Here is a 17686-nt window from a genome sequence, read left to right on the forward strand (position 1 = left end):
CAGGGAGCCTGACGTGGGACTCGATTCCGGGTCTCCGGGATCAGGCCCTGGGCTGAAAGCGGCGCTAAACCGCTGAGCCACCCGGGCTGCCCTAAATTAATCTTTTAAAAAGCTGAAATCAGTACTCAAATCCACCAAACTAGTTTTTTCAATAGATGCATAAATCTGCAAAGTCACCAAGTTTTAACTTCCTTCTATTTGAGCTAAAAACCATGCTGGCTGCCCTCTGTAAGAACTGCATATTTGGCTACAGATGTTACACACCTCCAGGTTAGTTATTGAAACTAACAGTTAAAAGCAAATTCTGCGTCACACATGGATGTACACACGCACGCAAAGATGGGAACTGGGTAAATTCTAGTCTCTCATCCCTAAAGTGGGAGGTCTGGACTACATCGGGGCTTCACAAAGTTTGACATGCACACCTATCTGGACATCTTGTTAAAATGCAGATTCAGCAAGTTTGGAATGGAGCCTCACATTTTGCACATTTCTAGCAAGCTTCCAGGTGATGCTGATGCTGCTGGTCCACGGACCACACATTGAGGAGCAACGGTCCAGAGTACCTGAAGGCCCCTTCCTGTTCTAAGCATCTTGCAGGTCCATCGATCGCATTCTTGGCCCCTGCTCCCCAGGCGCGCTACACCTGTCAGAGAGGTCATGTCCATTACTGTTCACCTGCCCAACCCTGTACCTTCACTCCACTTAGCCACTTATCTAAAACTTTTCCAGGTCCAAGGTGGGATCTACATCCATGAGATATTCTTTAACTCGCTTTCTTTTCCCTCTCTCTCCAGTGACTCCAGTCTCCATTGATCGCCTGTCTCCAGTGATCATTTTTCTCTAAAGTCTTCTCTAGCATTGAGATTTACTCTCTTGCCTGGCGTCGGTCACTGATGACTTTTGGATGAAATCTAAATGAATTATAGGCTAGTAAGAAGGCCCTGTCCCTTCATTTTTTTCTTTCCACAAGAATACTTCCAAATAGTCAGCTTTTTTTTCAGCCTTCAGCCCTCAGTGTAATAGTAGGAAGCATAGTAGGTGCTCAAGAAATACTTGCTAAGTGAATAAACCAAGAATCTAAGAGCTGGACACGTAAGAGGTGTTTCAGAAAATGCTTTGTGGATGACTCAGAGACCTGTTACCTGAGCACCAATCTTGGACTCTGACGTTTCTTTATTTTTGAAAACCACTTCCTTGTCTGTGTTTCTTCTTTCCTGCTGGGGACTCGCAGCAGCTCACATCAAAATTAATTCTGAAAGGAGATCAGACATGTGAGCTCCTATTAGTTCTCAGTAGGACAAGTCTGTCTCTCCATAGTGCCTGTAGATGATAAGAAATAACAGGAACGATCTGAGTGTGGACATTTAGGATATGTTCGGGGAGCGTGGGGCAAATTTAGCTGTCGACAGTCCTCGGCTCTTCCACTGATGGAGCCCCCTCTGCAAAGCCCTTTCCACACTCAGCTTTGATCTGCTCGCAGGCCTGCCAACACACCCCGGTTTCTCATCTCAGACCTCAATTATTTTATAAGACACACAATCTAGCTTTGATAGTATACATGGAAAATGGCAGAAGATGCTGGTTGCAGGGGAAAACTGAATGTACAAAAATGAACCCATTTATAAGAGAAAACAACCCCAGTTTTCTCTAATCGAGAGCCTGGTGATTTGTAATGTTCAGAAGAAATGAGGCTGAAGGCAGAGTGCAGGCTGCTTGATATTACCACATGCCATTTATCTAGGATGGAGGGAAGGCCCCACCTGATGTGTTCTACAGAATGCTCTGCAGACTTTTCATCATCTCCTTTCCTCTGTAGTGAAAGCTTTTGGGCTTGAACTCTTTGACACCTTTCAGAAACACAAGAAATGGGCCTGATTGTGACCTTGACACTAGCATGAGTTTACCCTGTTTCCAAACTGAAGTTCTGGAAAGGGATGCTGAGTTCTGCATCTCAGAGGTTCGTCTGTGGGACTTGGGGGGAGTGGAGGCAGAGGCCAGCACCCGTCCCTCGGGCAGGGCAGGGCTCCATGGGCAAGGACTAGAAACACAAACCGTGGAACCTCTCACCGTGAGGTAACCCAAGGCCAAGTGCTGCCTGTCTGTGGACATGCTGTCCTTGTGCTTCCAAATGTTCCTGCTCTATCCAGGCTCTGCTCAGTGTTTTCCTGCCTATCTTGTTTCCCAAAGAAATCAAATGAGGCTTTAATGTACTGTTGCAGTTCACATTTTCTCACAGGCTCTTTCATCCTTTACATGTGCCATGAAAACATCTGTGAGGCTACCAAAGGTATGCTGTGGTGGAGTTGTGGATAAAAGACAGGAGGCCGGACAGCCCGGGTGGCTCAGTGGTTTAGCGCCGCCTTCAGCCCAGGGCCTGATCCTGCACACCCCGGATCGAGTCCCACGTTGGGCTCCCTGCATGGTGCCTGCTTCTCCCTCTGCCTCTCTCTCTTTCATGAATAAATAAATAAAAGTCCTAAAAAAAAAAAAAAAAAAAAAAAAAAAGACAGGAGGCCCAGTTACATCTAAATTTCAGATAAACAACAAAACGTTTTTAGGTTTATGTCCCATGCAATATTTTTATTTGCTAAACCTATTGCTTAGTTTCTTGCTTTCTTTTGTCCTGCTTTTGCTCATCATGTTGCTTCTTCCTGACAGGGGACAAAGCCATGAGGAAAGAGGAGTTTTACATCTTGTGTTCGACCCTGCGGTAACAGTTTCCTTCCACCATGTTCAAGATGCCAGAAAGAAGGCCTGAGGGTCCCTTCTGTGATGTCCTCAAAGCTTCAGGCTAAAGAATGTTCTCTTGGTTGTGTCTTCACAGACGAGGAATTTGGCTGTAGAGTGACATGAGTTGGAAAATGGGGTTCCCCAGCAGAGTGAAGTAAAAGGGTCCCGGCTAACGGCACAGAGAGAGAAGCAGCAATGGAAAGAGTGTTTTGCCTTTGGTGAGTGGCCCTGGGCCTCCGCCATGTGGACAGGCAGCAGAGTTCAATCACAGCAGCTGATTCCATAACCCATTCCAGAGAGATTAAGTGCAGATGCGGTCCCATGTGGCTCCTGATGAATAGGAATAGAATGGGAGAGTGAGGAAAACAAGCTGGGAGGGGGAACTGGCAAGGTTGAAAGCTAAATTTCATGTTTACCACGTGGAGGACATTAATTTATAAAAACTTCATTGGTTTAATCCTCACCATAATGCTAGGAATTAGTGTCGCTGTCCCCATTGCAGATGAGGAAACTGAGGCAGGCAAGATTAAGTCATTTACTTACTTAAATAAAGCAGCTCGTTCATGGAGGATACAGACTGGTTCCAGAACCCACTGAACGAAACTGCCTCTGTGTCTGCAGCCTGAGCAATCGGTGATGGCAGGGTGTGTGGAGAGGTTGGCATCACTGAGCTGTTGAAATAAGCCAAGCTCTTCCCCCTGCCCACTCCTGGAGAGGAAAAGGGGCCTGGGTGGACCCATGGCCTGCCACCGGCTCCTCTGGAGCAGTGCTGGGAGCCCAGGCTGGGGAGCCAGGCCAGGTTGATGAAAAGATCAGAGGAAGCAAATGGGTCGTGAATAAATTATGAAACTGAAAAAAATTACATAAGGATTGTTTTTAAGAAAGAGCAAATGAAAGGTTTCAGGTCAGTTTAGTCCAACTAAAGGAGGCTCATCTTTTCCCCCCAAGGCCTTCATTGCTCTCCTGCTACAGTATGTTGTCCTGAGCTCCGAGTTCTTGAGACACTAATGAATCACCACAATTAGCTGGTCTTAGCCCTTTAGGCCTTAGCAGGGTGACAGGAGGTATCCCACAATCCCAGAAATCATCTCAACTGAAATGGCTGGTAAACTCAGAAGGAAAATAATTCCAGGGGGGCCAAATAAGATAACTCCACACAACTCAGAAACCCCTAGGAATGTATGTTGATACTATATTATTACAGAGACAATAGAGGACTCCGCTGGAAACAGATGGGATCTGTCTGATTTCCTCTGATACCCTGACCTAAAAACAAAATTCCTGAGGGTAGTAACACTCAGGTTAAATAGAACAGTTCAGAGTTCCAAAGAGCTCAGTTTGGAAGGAAGCCTCTAAGTAATAAACCATAAATCTTATTGCGGTCATCACCATAAGAAAAACTGGCTATGTTCAAGGCCTATTTGTCTAGAAAAGGATTCCTTTCTTCTTCAGATCCCTTAAGTGAGTTTTAAATGTGCAAATGATGACTATAATTTATACGGAAATTAGAAACTGCTAATGACTTAATCCCTCTAAAATCCTAATGAAGTTCTGCAATATTATTCTCTTAATACACTTGGCAAACAGAGGCCCACAGAGGAGAGGAGCTGCCATCCGTGGCCCCTGGCAGCCAGCTGTGTAATGAAATGAGATCTCAGATCCTGTCTTTGCACAAAATACCAGATTATTATTGAGATTCAAGGAATCTGGAAGCTTGGGGGCAAAAAACAAACAAACAAACAAACAAACCCTTTACAGATGACAGCTAGACCTAGTTATTTCTCCTTTGCAATGATTTCTCTAAAAGAAAACACTCCAATGTGTAATTTGAAACTTTCCCTTTATATGGCTTGTTTTCTAGTGAAATCTGAGCAGGAACAGAGAGGTGGAAAGAGGTGGGTTCTGAACACCCTGATCATCATCCAGATTCATTATTTGCTTGGAAAGGGTGACAGAGGTCACCCTTTCCAACAGGCAGGTGCAGTTTCCTTTCAGGAAACATCTCTCCTTCATCCCCTTCCACCTCCCCAAACATCTCCACCCCACCCTTCCTATTAAAAGGTCCACATATCACTGAACCTGTAAATGTCTGTGTCCTTATTGTTCTTTTTGAAAAGCAGGTGCCTGTGCTTTAAACACAAGCGAAGGCTGTGTACATTAAGGAGGAACAAATTTGTAAGTGGAACTGTGGCCAGCAAAGCCTCCTGTGTGGGTTCTGTGGATCCCTGAACAGCAAAACTCAGCATGTCTAACACCCACGGCACACCACCACCACCACCACCACCACCACCACCACCACCACCAGCTTTCCGTCTGGACCCCAAAGTCCGGACAGCACTTTTTGTTGCCTGCTCTTCTCTTGCTTTCTCTCCGAATCCTGGTTGCCTCCCTTCGGTGGATAATTGCAATCTTTCTTACTTTTTCAATACTCCTGTCGTTTTTACTTTGCAGTCGAGAGCACAGAGCCGAGCTAGGAAACAGGATCTCTCCCTCTCTCCTTTTTAAGATGACGTAGGGAGTTTGGATATCCTCCCTACCCCCACCTCCGCCTAGCCCCGTTCCCCGAGAAGTAGACGCCGCACGGGGTGGGGGTGGGGGTGGGGGTGGGGGTGGGGGCGGGAGGGGCGGCCCGGGAAGCACCCGAGCCGATCGGAAGCCCCGCGGTCCCTCCCGAGGGGGCCGGGCCCGGCGCCGGGCTCGGCTGGGGCGCGGGGGCATCTGCCCGGGGCGCGGGGGCATCTGCCCGGGGCGCGGGGGCATCTGCCCGGGGCGCGGGGCACCCAGCCCGGGGGGGGGGGCGGCTCCGCTCCGCCCGCCCGAGTTCGCTGGGGGACAACTTACTGCGCTGGCTGTGCGTCCACACCGCAAACTCCCGAGCGGGAGGGGGAGAAATAGCCCGGCCGGGTCGTGTCCGAGAGCAGAGGCAACAAAAGAGGAGAGGGCAGGGCGAGGCGAGGAGGGCGGGCGGGGGGGGCGCGCGCTGCGCTCCCCGGGCCCCGAGCGCCCCTCGGACGCCGGCGGGGAGACCCTCCGGGAGGCACGGCCCCGCCCGGGCGCCTCCGCCGCGGCTCACACAGGTAGTTGGAGGGGAAAGAACAAAGCTCCCGGCCGAGGCGGGCGGCGGGCGGCGGGCGGCGGGCGGCGGTCCCGGGGCGCCCGCGGGCGGGGGAGGCCGAGGGGCCGCGCGCCCCGCCCCGCCCCGCGCCCCCGCCCCTCCCGCCCCCTCCCGCGCCCCCAGGTGCTCGGGAGGCGGCTCCCCCGGAGGCCGGGCGGCGGGTGCGGAGGCGGGGGGGGCGGGGGCGGGGGGGGGCGGGGGGGGCGGGGCGGGGGCCGGCGGCGGGGGGCGGGGCGGGGCGGGGGCGGGGGGCCCCGAGCCGCCCAGTCGGGCCGGGTACCGACTGCCATCCTGCCGCAATTTCCCTGTGTCATGGCTCCGGTCTCTTAGCAACGCCGAGTCCGGCCGCCCCGAGCCGCGCCAGCCGCCGCCGCCGTCCCCGCCGCCGTCCCCGCCGCCGTCCCCGTCCCCGTCCCCGTCCCCGTCCCCGCCGCCGCGGGCTCCACTCCACCCGGCGGAGCCCGGCGCGCCGCAGCCGCACAGCAGAGGCGCTGGGGCGGCCCGGGAGCGCCGCGGCTGGGCTCGCGGGAGGCGCGGGGGGCGCGGCGGCGGGGACGGCCCCCGGGCAGGATGCGGGCTGCGGAGGACCTGACACTTCTTGCAAACTCTTGGAAATGGCTCCCGCCTCGGCAGCGGAGGGGGCCGCGAACCCGGGGCGGCCGCCTGCCCCCGCCGGGCTGCTGAGCCGCGTCCGGCCGGAGGCCCCGAGGCGCGCTCCCTGCGCCCCGCCGTCGGCTCGGGCTGAGCAAAGTTTCTGCATCTCCCTTCGTGCCGCGCGAGCGCCCGAGCGCCGGCCGCCAGCTGCCCCAGCCTTCCCGGGTAAGTGAGCGATGCTGCTGGCTCGCGGCGCTGCCATTTTGAGCACTTGGGCGAGCCCGCGGCCCCCGAGCCCGCCCCGCCCGCCCCGGCCGCCCCGGCCGCCCCGGCCGCCCCGGCCCGAGCCTCGGGTCCGCCCGGCCGCGCTGCGGGAGGGTCCCCACCCCGGCCGGCTGCACCGGCTGCGCCGCCCGGAGAAAGCGGGCTCGGGGTCGCCCGCACTCCGCTCCGCCCGTGTCCTCCTTCCAGAGGCGGACTCCCCGCGGCTGCACTCGTGTGACTCCAACCCCAATAAGCAGACGGGACAGCAGGGCCGGGGGCTCGCGGGGGCTCGCGGGGGCTCGCGGGGGCCCGGACCTGGACCGAGCCCCGGCCGGCCGGGGCGCCCCCAGCCCACAGGCGGGGAGCCTCAGACGCAGAGTGGGGCCGAATCCGTCATGAGCCGAGAACTTGAACGTCTCTCTTGGAAGCGGTTGTATTTTTAGACATCCCTCCTTTGCTCCCCCCCCGCCCCATCCTCCATTCCTTAGCCGCGGAAAGACCAGCACCAGGCAGTAAATTGCGAGGGCAGCCAACCTCGACTGCTAAGTTTGCCTCCCTTCTTATGCATGAAGAAAAGCCTCCAAAGGTGGGTCTTCCTGGCCGTCTGACAGCTGCCAGTATCTCAGGTCAGATGGCAATACATTACGAAGGAGTTCAGCCTTGAGCGGAGCTGAAGGAATGATACAGTAGGGAGTTAATTACCAGCTATTAAACTAATTTTAAAGATCTATAAACGATTGTTGAAACCCATTCCAGTCCTCCTTACAGTCTTGCTACCCGGAGCCAAAGCTGCCTCATGGAAGAGAAATACAAGTGGGTATCTTCCGTCTCAAAAATGCTCAGCCTCCTGCTGCACCTGATCAATGCCCAGCCAAATGCTAGCCCTTCCCTAACCTCTGGGAGAGCCACCCTGCCAACTGAGCCTAGCTTTGTTTCTAAAATGTCTGGCTCTTAAATCCTCAAAATAACCACAGATCTCCAGATTATTGCATTAAAGATGCTGTAGTCTAGGGATCACTTAAAACAGCAGTCTCTATGTTACAACTACACAATAAATGTGCTTATTTTGGGGGGTGACAGATGAACAGTAGCTACTTTTTTTTTTTTTTTTTTTTTTTTACAATCTGTACTTACTGGTGCAGCCTCTCCTTAAAACAAAATTTTAAAGGCGTATAGATGTATTCTCTCTACCAACCCCTCCCAAAACTACCTAGTATTTCTCTTCACTGCAAACCAACTAAGTTCCAAGGAGACATTGGTTTGCAAACAGTGTAAAGAGCTGATTACCTTTTGCTTTTCCACCAGTGGAGAAAAGATTCTGCCTAGATTGACATAATGGAGGGATCAAGGGCCAAAGCTCCTTACCCAGGCACCAATTAAAAGCAAAATTCTTCCTAAGTAATCCCACATTTTCAAAGGGTAATTTATTCTAAAACATGAATTATTTCATAAAGGATAAAATACCAAAAGGCTTGTGAGTGATATCAGAGCCTTTCAAATTCATACAATGCCTCAATTTTAGCATCTCTGTTATAGGAGGGAACACAACCAATGGAACAGAAAATGTTTTACTCTGGGGATCCAGCAGGATTGAAATTTTTAGAAGCTCACAGATATCCACAAAGATACATCTGTGCATTTACCTACCCGGGCTGTCTTATAAACGACTAAACTTCCTATAGGATAGTCCATTGATTGTTGCCACCCTAACTTCCTAAAAATGACCTCATGAGAGAAAGATGAAGAAAAAACAAGCTCTCAAGTGAGTGTGGGGATGTCATTCAGCAAATCATCATTATTATGTAGACTGCTATACCTAGTTAATTGCCTACTCATTTGAATATTAGGATTCTGAAGAGTGCTGTTGGCACATTAAAAAGGGGTCAGAAAGCTATTATGGGAGAGTGGCTGTTGGTTTTTTTTTTTTCTTTTTTCTTTTTAAGATTGTAATTTTCCCACAGGAGAAAAAAAAAAAAAAGATCTTAGAGATTCTAAGGGACTTCTCAAAGTCTCTGATGAGATTTAGCACATGATACCTTTAAGGGAGTTCCTCTGGGGGAGGAGAGGAGGCCAGAAGGAAGAGCTCAGTTACATAACCAGTTACCTAAAACTAAATATTCCACCCCAAGAAGCTGTCCAGATGTTGCAAAAAAAAAAAAAGAGATGAGGAAAAGGCTGCTTGCCTGTAGCTGTAGAAACAGCAGGCGGTGGGAAACAACTTTGTGGAGGGATTTATTGTCAGAAGAGTGACGTCGTTCTAGTGTTGTCCCCAAAATGAACTCTTTATTATCTGCGGTAAATAAGTCGTCTGCCTGCCAGTGTGTGACCTTTAATTTTCATCCAGTGATGAAAATTGCCTTTGTCTTTATAAAATAATAACTTTTGTGACTGTTTTAGTGACTTTGGGCTAAACATTAACAAATTCCTCTGCTGAGAGCCTTGAGCCTCCCGTACAGCTCCCGTGGCAAGCTTCTGATTCCCACAGGACAAAGGGAGAGGCTTTTGCCAGGGAAGTCCTCAACCACCGCTCTGAGTCCCCACATTTGGTTTCTACTAATGGTCAGCACTTCTTCAGCACTTCTTCAGCTGCCAGCGTTGGGGCGGGGGGGGGGGGGGTGGAGATGAGAGACGCTGGAATATCACCTACAGAGTGTGTGGGATGAGGGGGGTGGGGAAGAAAAGAAGGCGTTCTCTGAGATTGTTTTATCACCTCCTATCAATGACTGCAACAGCGTTTCTCGGCCCTAATCCAGCCACCCCACCCCCTGGTCTCTACATCCGGCAGCCCTCTGAGTGGGTGGCCCTGGAGTGGGGGGTACCCCTGTGGTGGGACCTGGGAGCGGGACGGTTGCAGAGCGTGGGATGTTGCTGCAGCCAAGCCTCTACCCTCTGACTGTCTTCCTCTGCTTTGCAGCAGGAGGAGGTGGCGGAGCAGCTAGTGGGCAGCTGGCGCCCCCACCACGCAAGCCTCCGCCCCGGAGACTAGCCCCGCGCGGCCCCGGCTCACCATGATCGCCACCGGCGGCCTCCTGAGGATTTCCGCCAGAAAGCAGGATCCCCTCCGCCCCCCAAGCCAGGTCCCCAAGCGCAAGCGGAAAGCCAAGAGAAGGCGCAAGAACGATGTGGTGGTGGTGAAAGGCAAGCTAAAGCTGTGCTCCATCTCGGGGCTCATCGCCCTCTGCGGGATCCTGGTGCTGCTGGTGGGCATAGCCATGGCGGTGGTGGGCTACTGGCCCAAGGCCAACGGGGCCGGCAGGGACGGGGCTAAGCAGCTGCCGCCCGCAGCCAGCGGCCACCGCGTCCCCGCCGTGGCCAACAGCAGCAGCAGCGGTGGCAGCCGAAACCGGTCCAGGAGCCCCCTGGGGGCTCGGGGGGGCGTCAACTCCAGTTTGGCGGGCGCGCCCCGAAGCACGCCGCCCGCGCGCTCCGCCGCCCCTGCGGCCTCGTCCCCGTCTGCGGGTCTCTTCTTCCGCCTCTTCTCGGGGTACCTGCACTCCGACAAGCTCAAGGTCTTCGGGCCCCTCATCATGGGCATCGGCATCTTCCTCTTCATCTGCGCCAACGCGGTGCTCCACGAGAACCGGGACCGGAAGACCAAGATCATCAACCTGCGGGACCTCTACTCCACCGTCATCGACGTGCACAGCCTCCGCGCCAAAGACCTGGCCGCCGCCGCCGCCGCCGCCGCCGCCGCCTCGGCCCCCGCCCCCGCCCCCGCCCCCGCCCCCGCCGCGGCGCCCCCCGGAGCCCCGCCGCTCAACGGCTTCCTCAGCTACGTGCAGACGCGGGGCCTGGAGCTGAAGCCCGGGAGCGGCGGCGGCGGCGGCGGCGGCGCGGGGGACGCCTTCGGGGCGGCGGCGGTGCTGGCCCGGGGCTCGTGGCCCCCCCCGGGCCCGGTGGGCGGCGGCGGCGGCGGCGGCGGCGGGGCCAAGGGCGCCGCGTCCCCGCCCGACCTGGCCTCGTCCCCGCGCTGCCCGCGGGAGCCCCCGAGCCTGGCGGAGGCGGTGTACAGCATCTACCGCGAGCGCTCGGGCGCGGCCGGCCGTCGCCGGGCCGCCGCCGCCGCCGCAGCCGCCGCCGCCGCCGCAGCCGCAGCCGCCGCGCCCGCCAGCAGGGGCGGCAGCCCGGCGCCCTGCAGCCCACCCGAGAGCTGGGGGCGCCAGAGCACCGCCAGCTCCCTCGTGGACTCCTCGCTGAGCGCCTTCGCGCTCCTACCCTTGCACGGGGACCGCGACGGGGACGCGGACGGGGACGCGGACGCCGACGCCGACGCGGGCGGGGAGGGCGCGAGCTGCAGCTGGCACAGGCCGCCCGGGGAACGTGGCTCTCGGGAGATCCCGCGGGGCGAGCTCGACCTGAGCCTCACCGACCTCCGCGGCGGCCCGGGCGGCACGCGCTGGGCGCCCGGGGAGCTGGGGGAGCCCGAGGGCGCGGCGGCGGCGGCGGCGGCGGCGGCGGCGGCGGCGCGCGCCGCCAGGGGGCAGGGCGGCCGCCTGCCCAGGACCGGCAGGTACGCGGCCCTGCGGCGCCGCAGCACCAGCGGGCTCCCGGACTACCGGGCGCCGCCGTCCCCCGAGCCGCCCCCCGCCCCGCACGGCGCGGAGCTGGACTCGAGCCCTCTGGCGCGAGCTGCCTCCCGCTCCCCGCCCCGCGCCGGGCCGGCCTCGCCGAGCTCGGGGTCGGACGGCGCGCCCCGCGGCCAGAAGGGCTCCGCCGCCCCGCGGGAGGCCGGCACCTCTGCGGAGTCGGCCCCGCGAGCCGCGGCCCGTCGGGGCGCAGACTGCGAGGCCGCCGCGGCCCCGGGTGCGCCGCAGAGCCCCGGGGAGGGCCCCGAGGAGGGCCCCGGCCGGGGGCGCCCCGCGGCCCAGCCACCTCCGCCCGCGCAGAGGCACTTTACAAACAAGGAGAAACTTTTCCTGATCTCCCGCTCCCGCGCCGTGGCGGTGGAGGACGGAGACCTGGAGAGCGCTGGCATCTAGGGGGAGAAGCAGCGGGAGCGCGGAAGGAGCCGGAATCGGGGAACCGCCCGCTGGAATCGGCGAGTTTAACCGTTCCCTGGTTCCTCGTGGACGCACCCGAGGACATCATCCAACACCCAAAGAGCTGCGGAAAGTTATCCTTGAATTGCGTTCACAAGATTCCTGTAGATAACTCCAAGCAATTATTATTATTTTTTAAAAAAGCAAACTAGTCTTTTATGTCCGATGGTGATTGTACGTTCCATGAAAACCAAATGTATTAAAAGGTCAGCAATCTAGTTCATTAGATAAAACTCTCTTAATTTTCTTAGGATCAAAATAATATATATTTTTTTGAGAGTAACTGCACTTTACTCCAACTGCCCCCCGCCCCCACCCCATTTAACCCAACCCTGTCCTCTGCCACCGGTTTTGTCCCTAGCTGCTTGTGAATGACAAGCGTTCCTTCTCCTGTGCTTTTGTGGGGCATAGAAGGGTTTGTCTGAGTTCTTTGAGACCTGACCTTACTGAAGAAGTCAAAGCCAGAAGCAAGAGTGTGTCAGGGAAGAGCACTTTCCTTGCCCCGCCCCTACTCTGCTCCCAACAGCCCAAAGGCCTCTTTATTTTTTAAAAGGGTATTTACATTTTGCTACTAGGGTATCTAATGGAGAAGGGGAGGGGCAGCATCCAGATGGATTGTTACATTCCTAACTACACTCTACCAAGTACACAATACTTTATTGAGTATTATCACTCCTGTATTGCAAATAGCGTTATTAAAAATCTTTTTTTAATAAAAGAAGTTTCCAAACAAAGAGTTAAACATAATATCGCTTCATTTTGCCTTGGAACTAATACTTCTAACACACACGCAGCATCGAACAGGTCAGCTGGTAAATCTAAAATATTTTGCTATGTCACTGTGTATGATTGTAGCTATCCTCCCTCCAGTGCTCCACGCTATCATGACTCCGTCCATTTCCAGTGTATTTTTAACTTTTAAATATAGGGTAGTATTGAACATTTGGGAGTTTCTCTTTCAAATAGAATGAAGCATTAAATAAATAGTAATTTTCCGTAATACTTCCAAGTTTACCTCAAAGTATTAATCTACAGAGCACCAGGCTTATTAATGGCCCCTTTTCATCCTCTTGGATTTTTTCACTTACTTGGTTTTGATTTTAAGTTCATGATCTTGACTCCATGGCCTACATAGGCTAAAATAAAAAGGTAATGTTTTAATAATTTGGTAGGTTGTTTACATTTGGTTTTACTAAAAGTCAATTAGTTACTTTTCAAGAACAGTAAACAATGTACCTTTCTGATGCCCTCTCCCTTTGGGTGTGAAGGCTGAGAATCTCAAGAGTGGTATTACTTTTCTTTTGGCCATTGGGGCATGAGGCTATCACTGTAGGAGGCTCAAATACTGATTTTAAAGGAAAACCAGTCAACGATGTGGTCGTGTTAGTCCCCATGGATGAAGCACTGGGTCCAGTGGAAAGAGAGCAGATTCAGGAGTGAGACTAGGCCCCTAGCTCTCAGCATTTGCTAGCTGTGTAGCTTTGAACGGTCACAAATGCTGAGTCTCAGTCATTCATTCTATCAAATGGGGATAACTAGACATACCTCATGGAGGTATGAGGGGGTGGGCAAGGAGTTATGCATACAGAGGGGAGCAGAGTACCTGGCTCAGACTGCGTATTCAGTAAATGGTTATTGTAATTATTATTATTATTATCGTTATAATAAGTTGTCTGCATGCACGCTGTAGAAGAATAACCCTTCCTTCAAGTTGAGCTCAAGAAAGCCTGGCTAAAATCTGGAATATCCACTTACTATCTGCATAGGCAAAAAACTTAATCCCTCTGGGCCTCTGGTGGATGATATAGTCCCTCCGATTGCCTTCAGTTCTAGAAGCTTTACTTCATTTCAGGGTATTTGTTTTGTCCTGGGTATAATCATATTTGTACATACAATCTTGCAAAGTGAATATACTTTGTAAACTACCATTTTAGTGTGACATTCCGTAATCAATTTAAAAGGACCTAATTTATTTCCAGATTGGATCTGTAATTAATCTTATCAACTCACTCTAAAGCTGTGGATTCATTTATTTGGCTCTTCTATAGGAAAAGTGAGTTTCCACTAGTAAGAGCAACAAGCAAGTGTAATGATACCTCCAGATAGTGTTAAATTTCATTGGCCTCTATTGTTTTATCATACTCCCCCCCCCCCCCCATTTGTAATTTCCCTAGTTTCTCTTCTCCATTATCTTGTATATTGGGTAATACACTGAGAGAGTTTGGCGGGTTGTTTTTTTTTTTTTTTTTTTTTTTATTTTATTTTTTTGGGTTGTTTTTTAAGGGAAAACAGGCGCCAGTGCTCTAAAATGCTGTTTCCAGTCCTCAGAAAATGCACTGTAAGGCATTTAGCAAATTATAAAGCCACTACCTCTTAATTTAACTAGAGAGGTGGAGAGAATAATATTTATCCCTTACAAATAACATTTATCCCTTGTCTTAGAAAGTTCAGTCCAACCAATTGACTAGAGTTAACAATACTGATCGCCTACTTATATAAAACAGATTGAACACTTGTAGTTCGTATTGATCTTGTGGACTCAGGTCCTCAGAAATTAAATAACTTTGGTAAACTAGCTTAGTATCAAATCAAATCTATCTTATCCATTTAGCGATTTGACCAGATCTTTTTTTGTGTTTTCCCCTGAAGATAAAGAAGTCTAAGCTGAGTTTTTCAGGCCTTGAGGGGAGCTCAGGCTTTCATCAGGCCTCAGAAAGAATCCTCTGCGATTATGAAGGTGGTAATTTATAATCTTCCCTTTCAGAGGATCAGAGATCTGCAATAATGCTAGATTTCTACTCACTACTTACTGTGGGCCAAGTTCTGTCCTACATGCTTTATATATATATCACCTCAATTACCCCTCATGGCAGCTCTAGTGAAGTAACCTTATATTCCCCATTTTACAGAGAAAGATACTGAGGTCAGGATGGTGGAGGGCTCGCCCAGGTTACACACCTGCTAAATGGAGGAGCCAGGATTTATACAGAGTTCTGAGGATTATCTGGACCTGTTGGCAGATGCAGAACTGAAACTGGCATTTCTGGAGACCATCAGAATATTTTCTACCTTCTTAGCTTCCTGCTAAATCCTTTCCCAGAAACTGTACTTAAGAGACTTGCAGAGAAGTGTTAGGAGGCACAGCCAGTTTAAAAGCTGGAATCTGTGTTTAAGTGTTCAGGATGGCATGAACAAGGTTTTTCTCCATGTGACTTGGCAGGAATTGTTGGGCTCAAATCAGTCAGGATTATTTGGAGGGACTTTAGAGATCATGGAATTTATCCCCCCTTTATAAATGAGGTTGCTAAGAATTAGAAAGATGGGACAATTTGTTCAAAGGTAAACAGTGGCAGGACTAGAAAGCTAAAATAATTCCAGCGGTTGACACATGCATCCATCCTCCTCCACCGCCCCATATTTCTACCCTGTACTAACTTGTTGGGTGACAGTGGGCAAGCTACTTAGCCTCTCTGTGTCTCAATTTCCTTTTCCATCCAATGGGAATAATAATATTCCCTACCTCTCAGGACCTGACCAAAGATTCAAAGAATTACTATCTGTGTAGAGCATTTGCGACAGGCTTGGCCCATGGAGAGAGTGTCATAAAAAGTTTTACTTAAAATAGAATTAAGCTGTTAAATCATTTTATATTACCTTCCTTTTTATTAATGGAATAATTTCAGGTTTAAAAATCTAAAGTATGAGGCAACAAAGCATGACTTGGATGGGGGGTCATATAACCTTTACCTGAGTTTCCACATCTGTTAGGTGGAGAGAATAAAGAGCATCTGACTCATGAAATTAATTATTTAAATGAGGGCTCAATAAATTAATATCCTCAAAGAACTTAGAATCACTCCTGGCACAAATAAACCTTCAGTCAACGTTAGCTGCTATTTTTAAGGCAAAATACAGAAAATTAATTAGTAGGCTAAATATACTACTCACTTGTTAGGGACAAACTTACCCTGCATTGAGAAGTCTTTATAGTTTAAATATATTAGGAAGAAAAATTGGACCTCAAGAAATGAGAAGCTCGGCCCCTGCAATGTCCCCAGTAGAACACAGAACTACTGAGAGCTAGGTATGGGCCCTCAAGGTCCCATTGTCATAACATTATATAATTATGAAAGTGGCCGCAAACTGCTTACATGGCTCTATTTCATGAGTATTCCTTTCCGACCACAGAGGCTGGCTGAATCAGGAAGGCCCGGCTAGCCCTGCAGTCCAGGCCCCTTTCTGTTAGAGGAGCGACCTGGGAGGATTGCTCCAGTGAAGACCTACATGGGGCAGGGGCCTGTTGGTCTATTTACATTTCTAGACAAAAGGTTCTTTTTCTTTTTTTTTTTTTTTTAAATTTTTTTTTTTTAATTTTTATTTATTTATGATAGTCACACAGAGAGAGAGAGAGAGACGCAGAGACACAGGCAGAGGGAGAGCAGGCTCCATGCACCGGGAGCCCGATGTGGGACTCGATCCCGGGTCTCCAGGATCGCGCCCTGGGCCAAAGACAGGCGCTAAACCGCTGCGCCACCCAGGGATCCCAAAAGGTTCTTTTTCCATACTGGTTTTCTCTTTAGTCATTTTGATTTCTTTTTGAAGATGGGGTTTTGAATTTTTCTTTTTGAGTTACAGAGCTTAAAAAAAAAAAAAAGCCCTCCAACAACATAAAATTAGAACAAAGTTGATGAATGTGCATTTGGTCAGAATAGCGTTTTTGTCAAGATACAAAAACACATTTTACGTTCAAATAAAGAATAGGATTGATATTTGTGGAGTTTGTTTTCTATAAATCCAGACTATTTATTTTTTATTTTTGGGGTAAAAATCACTGGGTGAATATTTAGACTAAGTTTTTGAATGACTAGCTCTGAAAAGCATTTGGAGACTTGTTTCTCTTCTTAGGGAAATCATCTTTGAGGTTTTTTTCTTTTTTTTTCTTCCTTCAAAAAAGAAAGTCTCTTTAAATGGATGTGCAAATTGTTTGTTTTTTATATATTAAGTCATCACAAATTGAGGGGTCCATTTGCATTCACAACTTTAGTCAAACACTGCCTGCCACTCGCCAAACCAAGTGAGTTTCTTATTATGTGTGTCATCTATTTCTTTACGATGTCAGAAAAGCAATGGGCTGCGGATCTATATATGGTCAAGAGACACAGTCGGAGTTATAAATGACTGCCCTCCTGGGAATTTAGCCTTCACCCCTGAGCCGGGGGGCACCTTAGGATTTCTACCACCTGAAAATATATTTATTCAACTTTAAACTGACTCTCAACCCACCCCATCAATAATGCCAGCCTATGTTATGGCCCTGTATGACAAACAGGATGGGCGGCTGGCTGATTCATTGCTAAGAGAACAGAGTGTTTCCTGCTCATGATGTTGCCAGTCAAAAGACTAAAAAAGCTTATGCAAATTCACCTGCAATATCATGAAGCAGCATGCACCTGTCTCAATAACCTTCATGGCTTTACCTTTGCTTCAGACTCCACGCTGTGACTGAGCCCCATTAAGGGCAAGAAGGTTGACTGTCAATCACAAGGGAGGAAAAAAAGGAAGCAGACCCAGAGGTGGAAGAAAAGGAGTCCTGTGAAAAAAGAACAAAAAAACATGAAATAAGATTGAAGTCACAATGAAAGCTTTTTGTTTCACATATGAGTACGTGGTCATTTGGTTTGGAGATCATGGGTTTGTAGACAAGTGTCTTAAAATGAAACATTACAGTCACTTTTATTCCTTAGAAAATATTTTTTCAGCAAATGCATGGTTGGACATTAATTTGTATAGTTTTCAATATTTCAGAAATTCAGCACAACATTGTGTCACTGACACAAATCCACTTATTCTAAGAATTGCTAAACATCTAATTATGTTAGATAATGGAAAAGAAATGGGAAAATATAAAAAAAAATTGGTCTTACATTGAGAAATTTGAGTA

At 50.6% G+C, this 17686-nt stretch overlaps 2 protein-coding genes across 3 annotated transcripts; one reads left to right on the forward strand and one right to left on the reverse strand.

The window, feature by feature from the left end:
* Positions 1 to 2511: 2511 nt before the first annotated feature.
* Positions 2512 to 9716, reverse strand: LOC121487362 (basic proline-rich protein-like). The gene is made up of 4 exons (XM_041749002.1): positions 9666 to 9716; positions 5575 to 6697; positions 3277 to 3441; positions 2512 to 3063 (listed from the first exon to the last, which is right to left on the reverse strand). The coding sequence occupies exons 1-4, from the start codon at positions 9714 to 9716 to the stop codon at positions 3035 to 3037; spliced, it is 1368 nt and encodes a 455-aa protein (XP_041604936.1). The 3' UTR covers positions 2512 to 3034.
* Positions 5671 to 11829, forward strand: TMEM200C (transmembrane protein 200C). Of its 2 annotated transcripts, none has more exons than XM_041755783.1 (2): positions 5671 to 5810; positions 9621 to 11829. In XM_041755783.1, the coding sequence occupies exon 2, from the start codon at positions 9715 to 9717 to the stop codon at positions 11683 to 11685; it is 1971 nt and encodes a 656-aa protein (XP_041611717.1). In that variant the 5' UTR covers positions 5671 to 5810; positions 9621 to 9714; the 3' UTR covers positions 11686 to 11829. The 2 variants fall into 2 exon arrangements, with proteins under 2 accessions (XP_041611717.1, XP_041611707.1); XM_041755773.1 differs by lacking the exon at positions 5671 to 5810 and adding an exon at positions 6529 to 6667.
* The last annotated feature ends 5857 nt before the right edge of the window (positions 11830 to 17686 follow it).

This window comes from Vulpes lagopus, chromosome 1, assembly GCF_018345385.1.
Source record: "Vulpes lagopus strain Blue_001 chromosome 1, ASM1834538v1, whole genome shotgun sequence".
NCBI lineage: Eukaryota > Metazoa > Chordata > Mammalia > Carnivora > Canidae > Vulpes > Vulpes lagopus.

Bases quoted from the DNA above. Each gene is read 5' to 3' on its own strand.
- TMEM200C (XM_041755783.1), top strand. From the start codon at position 9,715: ATGATCGCCACCGGCGGCCTCCTGAGGATTTCCGCCAGAAAGCAGGAT.
- LOC121487362 (XM_041749002.1), bottom strand. From the start codon at position 9,716: ATGGTGAGCCGGGGCCGCGCGGGGCTAGTCTCCGGGGCGGAGGCTTGC. The intron at 3,442-5,574 runs GTAAGTTGTCCC...TTTCCTCTCCAG, and splicing joins GTGGACGCACAGCCAGCGCA to GAGTGGGCAGGGGGAAGAGC. The intron at 3,064-3,276 runs GTAAGTAAATGA...CCTATTCATCAG, and splicing joins GAACGAGCTGCTTTATTTAA to GAGCCACATGGGACCGCATC.